Here is a 20854-nt window from a genome sequence, read left to right on the forward strand (position 1 = left end):
GAGTTTTACAGTGTGGGAAGGAATGCCTATGGGAGTACTGTCCCATTACTCAGTTATAAGCATAAATACCATTATATCTTAAACTGATAAATGCTTATGTTCAGAGATGTTAGTGCTTGGAATGAAACTTTGCATTTCAGTCTCAGAATCAAGCATTCTGAGGCCAGATGCAAAGCTCGCTCTACTCTGTCCACCAGTGGTCAGTGATTGTTTTGGCAGGAGAGGCGCATGCTTTACATGTCGAAACAAGGTAGCTTGGCATTATGGCAATGAGTCCTTTGCGTATGTGCAATGTTGTTATCCGCACAAACCGCATGGCAGGAATGGAGTCCCAGTCACCACAAGCAGAAACTTAAAAGGGTAAAATAAAATTCAAAAAGAAAGAAATTTTGCAAATGGTCATGTGTGTGGAATATTCTAAACCAGAAATTGTTGTTATGTGTGTCATTCTGCCATCATTGCAAGTTTGGACCATTCTAAGTGAGGCAGTACCTCACATGACAAGGCATCTCTGACTCTGTCCTAACCTCTTATTGCACCAATGTGACATTTTTCCATTTCCTTCACCAGTCGTCCTATGGTCTCTGAATTAGACCCATTCCCACTAAACTGAGATTTATTTCAGAAAGGATGCTTGCGGCTAACAGGCAGAGTATATATTGATACCATCAGTCTGGGGCTGGATTTAAACCCAAGTCCATGAGGTGAAAGACTAGTGTCTAACCCTCTGCACCAAACAGTTCCCCGCCATTGTTTTAACAGCATATTATTGACTTATGTAATATCACCATTCTGAGTTTCTGTGCCCCTTCTGGGCTTCTCTGATAACATGGGTTTCAAGGATGTGCCTGAGCAGCTTGTCAATTTTGATGGTATATTGGATTACAGTCACCAGAAGCAGGGCTGATCAGTCTGTCTTCCAGAAAGTTGGAGAAGCAGATATGTGACCTGGCAAGATCTCTGAATACAGTGCACACGGCAGAGAGCCTCACTGTCACAGCCCTGGGGTCACACTATCATATAACTAGATATTAGATAAGAAAGACATTCTCTGGATTGTAGGGTCCGAGGGAGATGAATGACACGAGAGAATATTTCCTGCAGAGCTAAGCAAACCCCTACTCCATTATATCAAGCAATAATACTTTTGAAATACAAGGTGACTTTTGAGAGTATGGAACTTTAGTCTGGATGATCCAATTTTATTGCTTTACTTTTTTCAACTGAGTTTAAGCCATATCTTTAAGAATTTGTTTAGACTGTTGGCTTCACTTTGTACCAGAACAAATTCTGCTTTTTTGTAAAAAAAAACTTACTCCTACACTTAAGTATAATGTTTGAAACTGATCCTTTTTAAAAACATCATTTTTAAATAATGCTAAATTTGATCGTGACTGAATGAGCTCTTTGGCAGTTTCAGGACAAGTCATGATTTATTAATATATGCCTAGTGCATATTTACATACTGGATTTAGTATGCGGCTGTGAGGGGGCACTTTATGTAAGACAGCCACAGATGCATATGAGTAGGCTTTTTACTTTTGCCTTCTCATTTTATAAGTTACTTTCTTTCCATTTTTAGATCTCTTACATTACACACTTCCTCAGCTGAAAGAGCAGAAAATGTCCTGTCCCAAGCCTCTTGAACCGGCTGTGATTTGGCATATGTTAACCTTCCCTTCCATCTATTTTTGCTGGAGTTACCTTGCACCCACTTGGCATCTCTCCCAATGGCATGGCTGTGATTGAAAAATGTCTGGGGAACTCTGTGGAGTGGAGCATTTTTGCTTTAATGTGCTGTACTGCCAGGCCACCTTGTGCACTACTTATATTTCTGTTGAATTTGTAATTGTCACGCTTATGCTTAGCCCTTTTTATTAATTTTTCTTTTGTTGTTTATGCCCCATAGTTTGCCTTCTAGCCCATCATCAGGGGGAGTGAATTTGCAGACCAACTCAGCCAACGTTAGCTCCACCCTACCTAAGGCTATGCAAACAAAAATAAACCATTTGGTTAGTTCTCCTTTCAAACAGAGCACTGTATCTCGTCTCCATCACGTGGTGAGTCATTTCATTTCTTTTTGGAAAGAGTGAATCACACAGGTTTTATTATGAGTGGCTAGCTCAACAGTCACACTCTTCATTTCATTTATTCTCAAATGCACATTGAGAGCTTTATTGGATGTTGTTAGTGACTGATTTTTAAGTATTGCAATAGCCCTCTGTTTGCAGAGTGCAGGCTATTGTTAAGCTTGTCAGCTTTGCTGAACTCAAATATTCTGATATAGTTTGTTTTCCTTTTATTGCTTTGCCACAGTATTGTGATTACCAAGACCAGAATATTATTCATTGCTATGGGAGCCTGTTTTATATTCCTGTATTAGAGTGCAGTGTGGCACTGACAGACGAAAGGTATACTGCTGGTTTTACATTGCTGTCTGTCCATGGAGCTCTGTGCACTGACAGGACAGAACTAACTTGTCACTGTCTCTGCTAACGTTAGCGAGATTCAAAATGAAATTAAAAATGCTTCAGTTTAACCACCTCGCAACATTTTCTTATCATTCTTTGCGTCTGCCCTCTTATTGCATCGTCCCCATTTGTTTTCCCTTTTATCTAACCTTACCTGTTCCCTTAATTTTCTCCTTCCCTCTTCGTTGCCATTTGGCTTCCCTCCCTCCCTCCTTCTTCCTACAGTACTGCTGCTGGTGGATGCTGGATTCAGGATGCTGCACACTGTTGACAGGAACCCCTGGGCCTGGAGATTCCTCCCTGGAGTAATCCTAAAGTTAGACCCGAAAATGTGCCCAAAGTCCTGCCCATTTTACCATTGTCAAAAATGCCACAAAATCTTCCCAATTTCATTAGAATATGCCTGAATGTAAAATGGACATACATCAATTAAATTCAACAGAAATCAGTGCCCAAGGAAATGTTGAGCCGCCACCAATGATTTCTTCTTAGAGTCTAAAAATGTAAGTTTCAACTCATTTGACCATCGTTCTTGCACATCAGCTTTAAGAACCTGCAAGCAGAGAAGCTTTTAATGGGACTTATAGTGATACCATAAAAATGCTTTGAAAGAAACAGAATGTACAGGGCATGTCTCAGTGATGACAAGTTTTTATTAAGAAACGTACAAAAATTGCCATGAAACGCAAGGGGAATGACTTTTATTTCCTGCTGTCTGCAATGTGGAGACACATTCGTGCAAGTGCAGTTGGAGGAGACTCACATTTGTGAGTCGGTTGGGGGGTGGGGGGGGGGTGCATTTTTGTGGTTGGAGATTCATTTGGACGGAGGACTTGAAGTATGGAAATAAAAGATTGAGGAGACCTGGATGTGTTGTAGGATGATATTACGTTCCCGTTTTCCAGAGACAATCCTGAGATGAGGTAGTGTGTCCCTAGGCAAACAATGTCTCCGGAAGAGTCTCTGGTTCATGAAACTCGGCCCTGAATGAATATCCTACTATTAATGCCCACACGGGATAAATTCAGGAGTCACGTGACCCAGAGCTGCCCAGCGGTTTGTTATTAAAGTGGGTGGGGCTGTGTGGCAGGGAGGTTTCCAATTGGTGGGGGAGGGACTGCCAATCACCTGTTTTTATCCAGTAGACAGGTCCTCAAGGGGGACTTTAATTTATGCGGAGATGATGGCGCTCTGTGGCCGCAGTGTGCATGTTCTATTCCCACTCCCCCTCTCCCCCCCTCACCCCAGCCAAATCCCCGAATAGCCCCCGAATCGAGTGCAGTCGTTCTGTGAAATTCAGTGGAAGTGAAATTGGCCCTGGAACCAAAATGTCTGAGCAACAGGGGCCACTGGTAAGCAGACTAACAAGTCGTGGCTCCTGCTGGGTGGTGTGAATGTCCCAGGAGCCAGGTCAGAGCACGCTGCACGGCCTCAGATGGTGAGGGTGAATGTCGGGCTGTTTGCGTGTGGTAGCTGCACGGATAACTCACTTGCGCCCAAAACTACTCAATCTTTTGAGTTGTGTGATTTGTTTGAGCCCAGGTGTATCTGGGTGTGAACATGGAGGGCACTCCAGGCCCTTTCCTTGTGAGAATTCCTGTTGCAGCGGCCAGACTGATTTTCTTTCGTAGCAGGATTCCCATAGGAGCTGTGTTTGAGCAAGAGGGGCTTGATTCATATTGATATTTGACAGCAAATATTGACATGATAACTGGGCTTCCAAGACATTGACTTCCAGCTTAATACATCGACGGTTAACATATGTGGATCAGCCAACAGAGGCCTTGTAACAAGGCAACACAAATTATATATTTTTTTAAATCACTCCTTTAAATTCTGCTGTAGTGAGGTGTGCCACCTAGTGGGCAGGAAGTTAACTATCAAATCGCTTCCAAAATGTGGCAAATATATTTATTTAGAGATACAGCACTGAAACAGACCCTTCGGCCCACCGAGTCTGTGCCGACCAACAACCACCCATTTATACTAATCCTACAGTAATCCCATATTCCCTACCACCTACCTACACTAGAGGCAATTTACAACGGCTAATTTACCTATCACCTGCAAGTCTTTGGCTGTGGGAGGAAACTGACGCGGTCACAGGGAGAACTTGCAAACTCCGCACAGGCAGTACCCATAATCGAACCCAGGTACCTGGAGCTGTGAGGCTGCGGTGCTAACCACTGCGCCACTGTGCCGCTCCTATCTTGCGAGTCAGGTAGCTTTGGAGTTCAAATCTGTGCCATCTGGTTGGGAAGCTAGGGCTATTGTCATAATACCAGGGGATGCGGTGGCGTAGTGGTAATGTCACTAGACTAGTGATCCTGAGGCCCAGGCTAATGCTGTGAGGACATGGGTTCGAATCCCACCATGGCAGGTGGTGAAATTTGAATTTAATTAATAAATCTGGAATTAAAAAGCTAGTAAAAACCCATCTGGTTCACTAATGTCCTTTAGGAAAGGAAATCTGCTGTCCTTACCTACATGTGACTCCAGATCCACAGCAATGTGATTCACTCTTAAAGGGCCTAGCAAGCCATTCAGTTTCTCAAGGGCAATTCGGGATGCTGGCCTAGCCAGCGATGGCCACATCCCATGAACGAATAAAAAAAAACTGTAGCCCTGGATGATGATTAATTTTATTCTATTTACTATGTGTCCAATGATTTTTTGTTTGGAAGCATTGCTTTTCCCCAGGAGAAGAATGGAAATTTGAAATCCTAAATGAAATAGAGCAAATGAAGAAACTGCAGAGTGACCAGAGGCCTGTTTATTGTCATCGTATTTTGACTGGTCAGCTGCTTAAAGCCAGGTACAGCAAACAGATTATCTGCTTTCTTAACTGATTGCTGTTTGTGGGATCTTGCTATGTGTGATTTGGTTGCTGTGTTTTCTACCTCACATTAGTGACCATACTTCTAAAGGTATTTCATTGGCTGGGAAGCACTTTGGGACATTCTGAGGTTGTGAAAAGTGCTGTATAAATGCATGACTTTCTTGAAGTTAGGATGTGAAATGTAGTGCAAGTATCTCTTGACATGTAGAATTCTCAAGCTTGTGTTTTTACGTAAATGAGCCTAGATTTTCTATCAATCCCTTTTTGATTTTACAGCAGGTCAGAGTGTGCATGGGCAGACACTTGCTCAGAGATCTAGGGCTGAATTTTCTGTTGCGGGAGGCGGGTGAGTAGGGGTGTGGGCGTGCATTGAAAGTTGCGTTCCCGGAGGGCATCGCTGGATTCCACTGCCTCCAGAATGAAACGCAATTTTCCAAGGAGGAGGAGGGAGCTGGGAACCCACTCACCTCTAACTAACAGCCCATTAAGCTCGGGTGCAGTACTTTTTGGCCTGTTCTCTCATCGCTGAGGCTTCTGGCCCTCCGAATTACTGCCAGCATTCTTGTGCAAGGCAGCAGCAGGCCCCGTCTACCTTTAAGGCCCCTGCCCCAACAGGCATCTTCCGCCTCATCACAGAGCTTGTTGCCACTAATTGGGCACCGAGCTCACCCCGGCCCAGTTAGGGCATTAACATTTGAAGACTGTGTCGCATCAGCAGCACAGACATAGCCCGGGGTCGGGTTCCTGACTCCACTTTGAAAATCAAGCCTCCACTCTTTCGCCACCCTGTTTCCTACCCCCACCCGCATTTGAAATTTGAGACAATTGTGTTATGTCAAATCGCACAGAGTACTGCTAATTCCTTTAAAATCCATAGGGGGATAAATTTGGGTGTGTCCATTTGTGGGTGCCTGACGCGCACAGTGTTAACAGCCTGCACTCAATTGTGGAGGTCCGAGGAGCCTGGATTTTGGGCCTTGGACCTCATCATAGCGTAGAAGGTGCTGTGAAAGGAAGCACACAGGTTAGTGCTCCAGTCTCCAGGTAAGTGATCAGGTTGGATTGCGGGGGTCTGGAGGAGGAACGGGTAGACCTTGGAGTCCATGATTGGGGTTCAGTGAGGGGGGTCAGGTAGGAAGATTGCAGACCTCGTGAGTACAGTTGGGGGGTTGGGTAGCATGCCCGCAGGCCTTGTGAGTAATCTTGGGGGAGATGAGAGTGCTGTTGGGGGTAAGGGTGGGGGGGGACTCGAAGGTTGGGGCCGGGGCCAGGTCCAAGGGGAGATGGTTGGGGGGGGGGGCTGGAAGTTGGAGTCAGGAACGAGGTCAGAGATCTCGGGACAGGGAGCAATGGTGATTACAGTAAGTGCTTACTTTATTTTACTTACACGGTGGCAACAAGAACTGGCCTTGGCTGCCTCAGAGCAAGCCAAAGTTGCAACAGGGGCGAGAAGCAGGTGTTGGGCATCTTATTTGAATATGAAGTGGCCTAATACCTGCTTCAGATATGGGTAAAGGATGTCTTTTGTTTGTCTTTTACCAAGAGCCATCTGCTGCACAATCCATCGCAAGTTTGCACGCGCATCTTGGATCACGCTTTTGAGTGCTAAGAGGCTTTGTAGCGCCTAAAAATGGTCACTACAGAGCCCAGTTCCTCCCCCTAAATGTATATAAAGTGCAGTAATGAGGAAATTCCATGTGAAGGTAGTTGAGTTACAGCAGACAATTGCTGCAGAGATTAATGACACTTTATCTGTCGCATTACTGCCTAACCATTTTCTCCTCAATTTTCTTGCCCATCAGACTGAAGCCCCTCTATCCTGTGGTTGGTGAAGGACCAAGTATTACACAATGCAGAGGTTTTTTACCAGGTTAGTTAAATGTGGTGACTTGTAAGGGAGGAAAAAATGAATCAAAATATTTGGTGAACCCACATTTAACCAACTGGTTTATTCTTTATCGTTGTTAGAAATGATATCCTGTTCAGCCATGTAATCTGAGGCAGAGATGATTCCCCACAGAGGCATGTGTCACGTCATTTTATTTTTGTATTTGTTCTCAGGACGGGTACGTGGCTGGAAAGGCTGCATCTATTGCCCCGCCCCAAGCTGCTTCAAGAAGGGGCTAGTGGGCCTCCTCCTTGAAACGCCGCAGCCCTTGGGCTGATGGTGCTCCCACCATTCTCCTTGGTAGCAAGCAGTTTTTGCTGCTCGGGGGATTTCACTGGGGCCTTTTTCTAATCAGCAGCAGGGTAGGGGGAGAGGTTGAGGGGCAGTTTTCTTCTCAACAGGCTGATGGTGCAGAAATATTTCTCTCCAATAGTCGAGTTTCTGCTGAGTTGGGGAGGAGTGGGGAGTGGGGAACCACAGGCAGTTTGCTTCCTCTCGGTTAATGAGTGGCTAATGGTGTTCGGCCTTTTTGCTGCCTTCATTCCACACTTTCCCACCTGTATTTCATCACTGGGTCTGATCATTGACTGCCACATTTACTTCCATCTAATATTTCATTGGCTTGTGAGTGTTCGTCCTTCTGATATTACTTCTGAGGAGTCACTCCATATTTTTCCCTGGTTTATCTTCTGTGGCCGAGATTGAAATTTCTGGGCTTGGGGCATCTCTTTGCCCCATTTGTTGTTGCCAGAAGATCACAGTCCTGCATCTCTGTTCATGTTTCCTTCGCTCCTGCAGCAACCCATCCAGTGTTAGATTGAGACTCTTCACTGTCATGACGTTAACATTATGCTGACATTGTCACCTGCTGGTGCTGTGCCTTCAGAATCTTGTGACCGGCACAGCTTTTAATATATTCTAGATGTAGGTTATTGCTTTTTTTTTGCTATCTCAGTTTTTTAACATTAGCTTTATTCACTTTTTTGCAATACAAATTCCCACGTGTTGGTATGTGCAACAGATGTGATTACAGGAGAAAAAACAATGGCAAATGTAGAAATCCCAAGAGCAGCATTTGTGTCTATATCCGTCCCAATCAGTTACACTATTACTGGATTGACGGCATTGGTCTTGTTTGAAGAGCATCACCTTATCCTGATTATTTTTCTGACAGCATCATCCAACATAGGGAGTGATTGTGTTACTAATCTTCCCAATTTTAATGTTGAAATAGTCTATTCCTGGTTCCCATGGCTTATTAAGCATTATTCAATACTTTTAACAGCCATCACACAGATACGAACATGCAAAATTGATGGGCAGGAAAAGCCCATCTTGTCCATCAAGCCTGTCCCACTCATCATGGCCAGAACATCATGACTAAACACATCCTTTTCCTCTCAGCCCAACACCCCTCCCTCCCACCTTCCCGCCACCAAGGCCCCCTTCCTCTCTTCCTCTCTCCTCCATCCCCACACCCCTCTGTAATGTCCTGGGAGAAGCAAAAACACAAGAGGCAAAACCCAGGGGCTGTCAGATGTAATTCATTAACTGGTTTTACATTTGACATTTAAGATGCCAGACTATAAATCTGTGGTTCAACCCATCAGCACAGACATACCAATTAAACTCTGGGAGATAGATTTATTAATAAAATGTGGGATTTATATCTCCTGCTGTGCTTGCACATCATAAAAAGTGAATTAATTATTTTGGAATGAAATAAATTTTAATGAAAATTTACTTGCTGATGACAAATGTAACTAGTCTTCCTACTAGTTATGAAATCATAGAATGAGCCCAGCAAGAGCCCATTTGGCCCATCGAACCTGTGCCAGTTCTTGAAAAGAGCTATCAGCCCCTAGCCCTCATGCTCTTTCCCCATTGATCTGAAAATTTTTCCTTTTCAAGTATATATCCAATTCCCTATTGAGTCTGCTTCCACCAACCTTTCATGCAGTACCTTCCAGATCATGATAACTCGCTGCATTAAAAAAAAATCTCCTCCTCCCTCCTCTGAGCTTTCGACAATTATCCTAAATCTGTGTCCTATGGTTACCCACCCACCAGTGGAAACAGTTTCTCCTTATTCACTCCATCAATGTCCTTCCTCATTCTGGAATATTGGCTCCAATCAGACACATCACCCATCATGTGATCATGAAGCCACATTGCTAACTTTTATCTGAGGCCCAAGGCCCGGTGGCAAATGTTTGTGTGTATAACATTTTAACAACTTTGTTTCTGCTTTTTTTTTCTCCTCCTCCTAGCGTTCTCTTTCATTCCACTTCAAAATAACTGTTGCACATTTCTTCCTCAATCTTCACGGTGTTATTCAGGGAAAATCTGCAGCCTGATGCACAGTTTAGTTTCCAACTTGCTCTGTTCCTTTAAAGCTGCTGCTCGAGTAATTCTTACTGAGAATCCAGCTAAATGGGGGTTGAGCTCAATGGTTACTTGTAAATTTCACCCTCCAGCTCACCAGAGTTTAGCATGAAACATTTGGCTTTCTGTTTTCAACATTGTTTTGCATTTCTCACTAAGTATGATGTCTCGAGCAAAGATGTAAAAATAATTTAAAAGCTTGTAGATTGTGTGCATATCTTGGGCATGTAATACTTCCTGTAACACTGTCCGCTCATGGTTTTTGATAACCCTTTTCTATTGCACTACATTGAAATTCACACATCAGTGCGACCAAACCCCAAACCTCTCTCCCAGTGCTTGTCACCCTCAAAACCATTCTTCCCCAGTCTGCTAAATGCCATGTACCTAGCTCCATTCTGGTACACCTCCCATTTTATATTGCTCTGTGTTCTGGGCTTTAAAAAGGTGAGATATAAATTACGTACATAGACAAAGGAACAAATAATACTCAAGATCATTGATTTACAGCTTTCAATATGGAAAAAATTGGGTAATTTGATCACAGAATAGCACCTAGTAAAAGTACCGTTTAACATATGCAATTACTTGTCAGTAACCCTGATATTAATATATCGTATGTTACATGGCGTAACACCTTTTTTAAAAAATAAAATAGCATTCACTCCTTCTGTGCTGTAACCATTCTATGATTCAATGAACCAATTCAACAGGAGCAGTGTCACATGACTTCTGCTGAACAGGTTTGTGGGTGTTAATGCACCATATTATGGACTCAGGGATCGGTGCAAGTTTTAGTCCCACCCTGCTCAGTTTCTAGTGTTAAATGAGGTGGTGCTGAGCAAGGATGTATCTTCCCAGTAGGACAAAGAACAAAGAACAGTACAGCACAGGAACAGGCCATTCGGCCCTCCAAGCCTGCGCCGCTCTTGATGCCTGCCTAAACTAAAACCTTCTGCACTTCCAGGGACTGTATCCCTCTATTCCCATCCTATTCATGTATTTGTCAAGATGCCTCTTAAACATCGCTATTGTACCTGTTTCCACCACCTCCCCCGGCAGCAAGTTCCAGGCACTCACCACCCTCTGTGTAAAGAACTTGCCTCGCACATCCCCTCTAAACCTTGACCCTCTCACCTTAAACCTATGTCCCCTAGTAACTGACTCTTCCAACCTGGGAAAAAGCTTCTGACTATCCACTCTGTCCATGCCGCTCATAACTTTGTAAACCTCTATCATGTCGCCCTTCCACCTCCGTCGTTCCAGTGAAAACAATCCGAGTTTTTCCAACCTCTCCTCATAGCTAATGCCCTCCAGACCAGGCAACATCCTGGTAAACCTCTTCTGTACCCTCTCCAAAGCCTCCACGTCCTTCCGGTAGTGTGGCGACCAGAATTGCACGCAATATTCTAAGTGTGGTCTAACTAAAGGAGGTAGGAAAAATGAGGGAGGGACTGTCATGTCTGCTTGGTGCCTACTGGAAGATAGCTACAGGGAGTCCACATACCTCCCATAGAATCATAGAATAGTTATAGCACAAAAGGAGACCATTTGGCCCTTCATGTCTGTGCAGGCTCTCTGCAGTGGCAACTCAGCTAGTCCCATCCCTCTGCACTTTCCCTGTAGCCCTGCAAATTTTTTCTCTTCAGATAATCATCCAATTCCCTTTTGAAAGCCAGAATTGAATCTGCCTCCATCACACTCTCAGGCAGCGCATTCCAGATCCTAACCACTCGCTGTGTAAAAAAGCTTTTCCTCATGTCGCCTCTGGTTCTTTTGCCAGTCACCTTAAATTGTTGGCCTTTGGTTCGCGACCCTTCCGCCAATGGGAACAGTTTCTCTCTCTACTTTGTCCGGATCCCTCATGATTTTGAACAACTTTCTCAAATCTCCTCTCAACCTTCTGCAGGGAGAACAGCCCCAACTTCTTCAATCTATCCACGCAACTGAAGTCCCTCATCCCCGGAACCTTTCTCGTAAATCTTTTCTGCACCCTCTCTAAAGCCTTCACATCCTTCCTAAAGTTTAATGCCTAGAATTGGGCACAATACTCCAGCTGAGGCCGAACCAGTGTTTTATAAAGGTTCACAATAATGTCCTTGCTTTTGTATTCAATGCCTGTATTTATAAAGCCCAGGATATCTTTTTAACTAATTTTTCAACCTGCTCTGCCACCTTCAACCATTTGTGCATAAACACCCTCAGATCCCTCTGCTCCTGCACCCCTTTTTAGTATTTTATACTTTATTTTCTAGTACCTGCCCCTGTTCTTCCTACCAAATGAATCACTTCATACTTCTCTGCATTAAATTTCATCTGCTGTGTGTCCGCCCATTCCACCTGTCTATGGCCTCTTGAAGTCTATCACTATCCTCCTCACAGTTCTTTTGTGTCATCTGCAAATTTTGAAATTATGCTCTGTCCACCCAAGTCCAGGTCATTAATATAGATCAAGGAAAGCAATGGTCCTGACCCGTTGAGAACCCCACAATATACCTTCCTCCAGTCTGAAAAACAACTGTTCACCACTACTCTCTGTTTCCTGTCACTCAGCCAACTTCGTATCCATGCTACTGCTGTCTGTTTTATTCCATGGGCTTTCACTTTGCTGGCGAGCTGTTATGTGGCACTTTATCAAACATCTTTTAGAAGTTCATGTACACCACATCAACTGCATTACCCTCATCAGCCGTCCCTGTTATCTCGTCAAAAAACTCGAGTAAGCTAGTTAAACACAATTTGCCTTTAATAAATCCATACTGGCTTTCCTTAATTAATCCACCTTTGCCTAAGTGACTATCAATTTTGCCCCGGATTATTGTTCCTAATAGCTTTCCCACAGCTGAGGTTAAACTGACTGACCTGTAGTTGCTGGGTTTTTCCTTACACCCCTTTACACCAAATGAAGTTTAATAAAGAAAGGATAAATTACAGTGAAATAAGGGGGAAACATAACCTCAAAATACCACCATAACAAAATAAAAATATAAGATTTGGTTAAATGTCTAAGATATAGATCAGCCATGATTTAATTTGTTTTATTCATTCATGGAATGTGGGTGTCGCTGGCTAGGCCAGCAGTAATTGCCCATCCCTAATTGCCCTTGTGGTGGTGAGCTGCCTTCTTGGACCGCGGTAGTCCATGTGGTGCAGGTACACCACAGTGCTGTTCGGAATTAAATGGTGAAACAGGCTCAAAGGGCTGAATGACCTACTCCTGTGTTTCCGATGCTCATCCTCTTGTGTGTGTGATTATTTGATGCTATAACTTCTCCGATTTAATACTTTTTGCAATGTAATGTACATATGAGAAAGAGGCAGCTGTTAACAGACATTAGCACGATAACTTTTAATTTTTTCTTTGATTCTTAAACACATTGAATTGGAATTTTCAGCGTTGTGTTAGAATTGTTGAATTTTAATTTTTTTAGGAATCTTAAACTGCAGGTCCAATCCAAGACGAGGCATGAGATTCCACGAGTATCTGTCTTATGATGGTTATGTGAGAGAGACACCAGATACACTTCATCAGACCTCCATCTCCTCTTGGAAGGATAAAGAAATAAGCGAAACTTGAAATCTGTGGTAAAATGTAGTGCTTTGCAAAAGAGCAATGGGGAAGCTTCAGAGTGCTTCCCCCACCTGTGGAACTCTGTCACAGCACTGTCACCATCTGGAATAAAGAAATGGCCACTTCGTGAACCCAGGGTCTTGGAGGAGTAATTGACGCCAACTATTGTGATACATTTAACCTTGCCATGGTTGGATTACTGAAGACCTGTGCTCCAGAACCTGCTGCACCCCTAGCCAAGCTGTTCCAGTACAGCTACAACACTGGCATCTACCCGGCATTGTGGAAAATTGCCCAGGTATGTCCTGTACACAAAAAGCAGAACAAGTCCAACCTGGCCAATTACCGCCCCATCAGTCTACTCTCAATCATCAGTAAAGTGATGGAAGGTGTCATCAACAGTGCCATCAAGCGGCACTTGCTTAGCAATAATCTGCTCAGTGAGGCTCAGTTTGGGTTCCGTCAGGGACACTCAGTTCCTAACCTCATTACAGCCTTGGTTCAAACATGGACAAAAGAGCTGAACTCAAGAGATGAGGTGAGAGTGACTGCCCTTGACATCAAGGCAGCATTTGACTGAGTATGGCATCAAGGAGCCCTAGCAAAACTGAGGTCAATGTGAATCAGGGGGAAAACACTCCGCTGGCTGGAGTCATACCTAGCGCAAAGGAAGATGGTTGTGGTTGTTGGAGGTCAATCATTTGAGCTTCAGGACATCACTGCAGGAGTTCCTCAGGGTTGTGCCCCCCTAGGCCCCACCATCTTCAGCTGCTTCATCAATGATCTTCCTTCAATCATAAGGTCAGAAGTGGGGATGTTCACTGATGATTGCACAATGTTCAGCATTATTCGTAACTCCTCAGATACCGATGCCGTTCATGTAGAAATGCAGCAAGACCTGGACAATATATGGCTTGGGCTGAGAAGTGTCATTTAACATTCGTGCCACACAAGTGCCAGGCAATGACCATCTCCAACAAGAGAGAATCTAACCATCTCCCTTGACATGCAACGGCATTACCATCGCTGAACCCCCCCTATCAACATCCTGGGAGTTACCATTGACCAGAAACTGAACTGGAGTAGCCATATAGATACTGTGGCTACAAGAGCAGGTCAGAGGCTAGGAATCCTGTGGCGAGTGACTCACCTCCTGACTCCCCAAGCCTGTCCACTATCTACAAAGCACAAGTCAGGAGTGTGATGGAATACTCTCCACTTGCCTGGATGGGTGCAGCTCCAACAACACTCAAGAAGCTTGACACCATCCAGGACAAAGCAGCCTGCTTGATTGGCACCCCATCCACAAACATTCACCCCCTCCACCACTGACGCACAGTGGAAGCAGTGTGCACCATCTGCAAGATGCACTGCAGCAATGCATCATGGCTCCTTCTACAGCACCTTCCAAACCCGCGACTTCTACCACCTAGAAGGACAAGGGCAGCAAGTGGTTGGGAACACCACCACCTGCATGTTTCCATCGAAGTCACACACCATCCTGACCTGGAACTATATTGCCGTTGCTTCACTGTCGCTGGGTCAAAATCCTGGAACTCCCTTCCTAACAGCACTGTGGGTATACCTACCCCAAATGGACTGCAGCAGTTCAAGAAGGCAGCTCACCACCACCTTCTCAAGGTTAATTAGGGATGGGCAATAAATGCTGGCCTGGCCAGCGTCACCCTCATCCCATGAATGAATTAAAAAAAACTATGCCACCATATGCCCCCAAAAATTGGCAAAATAATTTGGTTTGATAATTGACAGGAAATGGATACTACATGAGAATCCTTTGGAAGACAAATAAAGTATAGATTCTGGGACATAATCAGTTTACTTAACCTTTTTTTTCCCTACCAATATTTCTCAGCTACTCTTCTCCCCTCCCTTGAAGACAATGGACTGAATTTTACCGCAGGCTTTGGGTCCCGACATGGGGCCTAAAAGCGAGTTCCGAGCTTGTACTTGCCATCAGCGGGACCGGCCCTGCAATTTTATTGCAGGTGTCCTCCTAATTGGCTGCTTTCGGACAACGTCCAATCGTCCTGATGCTGCCAGCCGAATCAAAGGGCTGGCAACTTTGAAGCCTCAGCAGCATCACCAAGAGAGGTGGGCGCTGCTGAGGCAGATTGGAGACCTTGAGGATGCCTCAATATGAAGGCACCCTCGGACAGGTAAGTAAAAATAATAAATCCAGGATGGCCGAGGGCAAAAGGCCCTGCTGATCAGAGGGGAAACCCCTTCTGGGGGATCATTGGGGCCATGGGGGCTGCGTTTCCTGTCCGTGGCCCCCTCTTTGGGCCATGGAGCCTCTGGCTGCGATAGCCACCCCCCCGGTCTGCCGCAGAGAGACTGTCTCCATGAAACTGGTGGCCCTAAATAGGACCTTTAATTATGCAAATCACCTCTGTGGAGTGGGCGGCCGATCTGCCTCACAGCCCACTGCTGAGAAACATCCCTGGTGGCGGGATAGAGACAGGGAGCTGTCCTGTCGCAGAACCCGGCTATTTTACCAGCCCCACCACCACCCCCCCCAACTCCGTACCTGTCACCCAGGGACCAGTAAAATACAGTCCAATTATTGCCTTCTTACTGGGGTATGGTTTCATATGCAGCTTTTATCCTCCCATATCTTACCCAAGTGACTGTAATTCATGTATGAGCCTTGATGGTCAGTCTCAACAGACTATTAACGCACAAAAGGCATTACAGCTGAGCTTTATTTGGATCTCATCCAATGGCCCATATAGACACACACTTCCAGCAGAAGCTGTTGGCTGACATTGAGGAGTGGGAACCCCTTTCTTATGGAGGGGCCCTCAACCCAATGGTAATATCTTACCACTGCTCCACTTAGATCAGCTAATTCAACATAGACCAAAGACTGAACCTGGGACATTCCTAGTCTGTGTGGCTCCGCTAGTAACTGGATAAACTCACTGAGCTGTTGGGAGAGCTGATATATTTGGTCTATAATGTAAAGAATTTAGATCAGAATATAAATTCTTAATGAAGACAGGGCTGCAATTATATTGCTTTTGGAACCTTTTAGAAACTTTAATTCAGATATATTGTTGGAATGATTGCATGAAAAATAATCAATTTCCCAATCTTAGACAGAGATGTAAAGTGTTGTCATTGTCACACTCCATTATCAAACTAAATAAAATGTAACAGCTTTTAGAGTGTCACTTTCAAATTAGTTGCCAGGGAATTATGAGAGAGGTAACACGCTGAACTTTTGCTTCTTCCCTGCCAGGAAGCATCTTCTCTTGCCTTGATACCTTTTAAAAGGCTGGATGAGATTACGAGTTGACTGGATAATTGCTGTTGGGAACCAGAGCCTTACCACGTTATAAATCATGTTGTAACGTGCATTACAAGGAGTATTCATTCATTCCAATTCCCGATATAAATTCAGATACTGGAAACAGCTACCAGTCTTGATGGGCCGTCAACAGGGAATTGTATACAATTGGGGCCTGCGGTTTATTATTAATGCTGTATCACCTACTCAAATGAACAAGGGTATCTGTTCCAATTCATTCCAGTGCGGGTAGTAAAGCCTTCATTTAAGAATACTACTAACACGACTTGAATAGAGGAACACCAGCCAGATCAAATACAGATCAAAATTTTCAAACCAATAGAAAGGATGGAAAATAAATTCCCTTGACACAGCTAAAATCCTAGACCACTGGGACCAAAGCTCCAGTCATTTCAAAAATATTAACACAGTGGTGTTTAGAGTAGCTTCTAATGGTGCTGTTCATTCCTCACTGCAAAACCAGAAGTGGCTGGATAAACTGTTGATTAACATAAAATGCTTCGGCCAAGCACAAACTATCAGAAATAGGTCAATAATCAATCTGCTGTCCTAAATTTATTCAACCTCTCAGATGGATGGTTGGCCATCACTGATATATGATGTTACTGTGCAGATATTTCTGGCATATAATAGTGCTGAGGGCATATCCTCATGTTAACGAAGATAATAGAGTCATATTTAGAAAGGAACGACCCGGCCTTCAAAATAAAGCTGTGTTTTCATGTCCTGGGAAGCCCTACTTCTTGAGTGGAGAATTTAATCCCACCAAAGTCAGCAAATGCTTTCTTTAATGTGGTTTCAATCTTAGTGAGGAACTAATCTACATCATAAAAATGGATTAAGCTCACTTAACAGGGGTCGTAAAGCAACCATTTGGAAAAGTGCACCTGTTTCTGGGGCAGGCGTGGTGGGTGCATGTCCTGTCAGTCCTGGAACTGAAACCAAGCTGAGCCCGGTGGCACTGCATAGAGTGTTATCTGAAATTGAATGACACAGACCGGACATGTGCCAAAGATAGGAACACTATCACAGTCTATTTATTCCCTGTCTAAGGCTGAACAACTATTTCAATCCACACACATCAGTTGATTTTAGTTCAAACATGTATGACCATCCCTCTGGGACTCATGGAGCTCTTATGAAATACCCCAGAAATTCCTTAGTCCTCATTGGGACTTAAAATCTCCATGAGCATCAGATTTCTTTAAAGTGAGCACAGGCACACCTACAGCTCTGTAATATTATATAGCTACTAGTTAGAGCGGGTTGTAATGTAACAGGTCTGCACACATTTGGCACAATGACTGTATATGAGTGAATTTCAGTTGATAAATTTCCTTCAAATTGAAATGTAATTATCACACCTCCAATCAACACTCTCAGCATGTATCCTCTATCATCTACCTTATGTTAAGCATAGCTTGAGAATTTCATCACAGATCTGTGGTGCCTGTCTGCTACCATCTCTTCCCAGAATGTTGCTGTAGTTTGAGCTGGGGCTATCCTAAGGTTTCCTCAGTGCATTGAATTTGATGCTGGAACCGGTGAATTTTGACATCATTTGATCCCATCCATTTGTTCACATTACCAATATAAATCAACAGACACAAGGAACCAGGGATGATAAATTCAAGCTCAGAGGTCACTCTGGGATATTTTGCAAGGCTAATGTAAGACTAATCGCTAAGGGTCACTCTTTCAATGCGGTTGGCATGCAACGGAAGCACATATTTGGCAGGGACTGCACTATCCACTCTTCGGTTCCAACAGCCAGGTTAGCCAAGCACACAACAAGATAGCAACAACTAGCATTTATATAGCACCATTAATGTAGTGAAATGTCTCAAGGTATTTCACAGGAGTGTTCTCAAACAAAATGTGACACCAAGTCACATAAGGAAATATTTAGATGACCAATAGATTGGTCAGAGAGGTAGCTTTTAAGGAGCATCTTAAAGGAGGAGAGAGAGGTAGAGAAGCAAACAGGTTTAGGGAGAGAATTTCAGAGCCTAAGACCTTGGCAGTTGAGGGTATGGCTGCCAATGGTGGAGCGATTAAATTTGGGGATACGCAAGAGGCCAAAATTGGAGGAGTGTGGAGATATCGGAGGTTTGTAGGGCAGGAGGAGATTACAAAGATAGGGAATGGCAAGGCCATGGAGGGATTTGAACACAAGGTTAAGAACTTTAAAATCACGGCATTGCCAGATTGGAAGTCAATGTAGGTTAGCGAGCAAAGGAGTGATGGGTGAATGGGATTTGGCGCGAGTTAGGATATGGGCAGCTGAGTTTTGGATGACCTCAAGTTTACAGAGGGTGGTACAAGGAAGATCAGCCAGGAGAGCATTTGAATAGTCAAGTCTAGAGGTATCAGGCATGGCTGAGGGTTTCAGCGGCAGATGAGCCGAGGCAGGGGTAGAGTTGGGCGATGTTACAGAGGTGGAAATAGGCAGATGTGTGGTCGGAATCTCATTTCAGGCGCAGATATGGCAAGTTTGCAAACTGACTGATTCAGCCACAGACAATGCCAGAGTCCGTGTATTGAATGGTAACAGAACATGCAACTGCACCAGATAGTAACTAACCACATTCCTCAGGGCTGCAAATTTGTTCTACGTGAAAAATCTTTAAATGACAGTAGGGGAAGAAACATCAGTGACCTGTTTTTAACAGTATTGGAAGCTACAAGATAAAAATGAAAGTAGTGCCAGGTAGTTAAAAAAAGGGATAGAACTCACTTACACCTTTCCTTATTAACAGCCAGAACCCGTTACAAATAATGCAAATTCCTGACAATTCTCTGCAGTAACTGTGTAAGGCAGGATTAATGGATCAATTTCTGGAATTCTCATCCCAAACCTTTTCACTTCTCCACTTCTCCCTCCTTTAAGATGTTGCTTAAAAGCTACTTCTTTGAACAAATGTTTGATCATTTGTTGCAATGTCTCCTTCTTTGGCTTGGTGTCAATTTTTGTCTGATTACACTCGAGTGCTTTTCACAACCACTGGATGTCTCAAAGTGCTTTACAGCAAATGAAGTACTTTTGAACTTTAGTCACTGTAGTAATGTAGGAAACGCAGCAGCCAGTTTGCACACAGGAAGCTCCCACAAACAGCAATGTGAAAATGATGAGATAATCTGTTTTTGTGATGTTGTTTGAGGGACAAATATTCACCAGGACATTGGGGATAACTCTTCTGCTCTTCTTTGAAATGGTGCCAATGGATCTTTTACATCCACCCAAGCAGGCAGATGGGGCCTCGGTTTAACGTCACATCTAAAAGATAGCACCTCGGACAGTGCAGCACTCCCTCAGTACTGCAGTGGAGTGTCAGCCGTGCTCAAGCCCTATAGTGGGTCTTGAACCTTGTGACTTAGCTGTGACTGTACTACCAACTGAGCCACAACAGACACTACACTTCAATAACAGTGGATTTGAATTTGCAAGTCAAAATTCAGAATTCAGATCGGTTTTGTGATTAGAACTGTCTTTGCAAATTCAGGGATTGTTTGTCAAGTCATTGAAAAGTTGGCAAAAGATAGCAAGACCTCTTAAAATGCAAGCTTTTTTTAAATTTCGGGAGGACTTTCAGAAAGCAGTGCAATCTTTTAGTGACTATTGTCAGAATTTTACGCCCCCTCCCCAAAAGAGTTGGGTGGGGGTGGGGAGGGTGAAATGGAGTGGGAGGCTGTGGGGTGGGGGGGGGGGGCCTTTCCTGACCCACTCCAGCCTCCGCTGCCATTTACACAGGGTGGTGAGAAACGGCCTGCCTGCCCTAGGCCAATCAAGGCCCTTAAGTGGCCAATTATCTGCCATTTAAGTGCCTCCGCCCGCTGCCACGGGTATTTTACGTTTGGCTAGCGGACAGCTGAGGCCTCAGAAAACACGCCTGATAAAAGTAGGCAGTCTTCAGGGGGGCTGGGGATGCCCTGCTGATCCCCACGGAGGGCAGCCCCCGAAGCCCCAACCACTCCCAATGCACAACACGGCACCCGCCCCCCCCCCCACTAACCGCCCCTCCCCTTGCCTTGCCAGGGCCCAACTGATTGTTCCCAGCGAGGCCCTAAAAACCTACCGTTTTTTCTGGAGCTGTCCGTCATCTTCCTCCTGCAGCTGGGTGTAGTCCCAGCAGCGGCCACCGCTCCCGGTGGCACTGCTGGGACTAAGAGCTGCTGGCCCGCTGATTGCCCTGCAGCTCCATCAGGCAGAATTTCCTGCCTCAATGAGGTGGAAGTCCTGCCCGCCCAGTTAAGGGCTTGGGGAGCGTAAAACCCTGTCTGGATCCCCAGGCCCAGCGGAGGCGGGCTAGGCACCAATTTTTCATCTGGTGGACGGGTCCCACCCCGCCCGCCATAAAATTCCAGCATG

At 44.6% G+C, this 20854-nt stretch overlaps 1 protein-coding gene across 1 annotated transcript in view; it reads left to right on the plus strand.

The window, feature by feature from the left end:
• dnm3a (dynamin 3a) overlaps positions 1 to 16337 on the plus strand; it is a 369313-nt gene extending 352976 nt beyond the window's left edge. The window contains exons 21-24 of the mRNA XM_068037799.1: positions 1910 to 2060; positions 5156 to 5286; positions 7113 to 7180; positions 13015 to 16337. Coding sequence (XP_067893900.1) covers positions 1910 to 2060; positions 5156 to 5286; positions 7113 to 7180; positions 13015 to 13160 — 496 coding nt within the window. The 3' untranslated portion in view covers positions 13161 to 16337. The remainder of the gene's footprint in view (positions 1 to 1909; positions 2061 to 5155; positions 5287 to 7112; positions 7181 to 13014) is intronic.
• Positions 16338 to 20854: the final 4517 nt, after the last annotated feature.

This window comes from Heterodontus francisci, chromosome 8 (genome assembly GCF_036365525.1).
Source record: "Heterodontus francisci isolate sHetFra1 chromosome 8, sHetFra1.hap1, whole genome shotgun sequence".
In the NCBI taxonomy this organism is placed as follows: Eukaryota; Metazoa; Chordata; class Chondrichthyes; order Heterodontiformes; family Heterodontidae; genus Heterodontus; species Heterodontus francisci.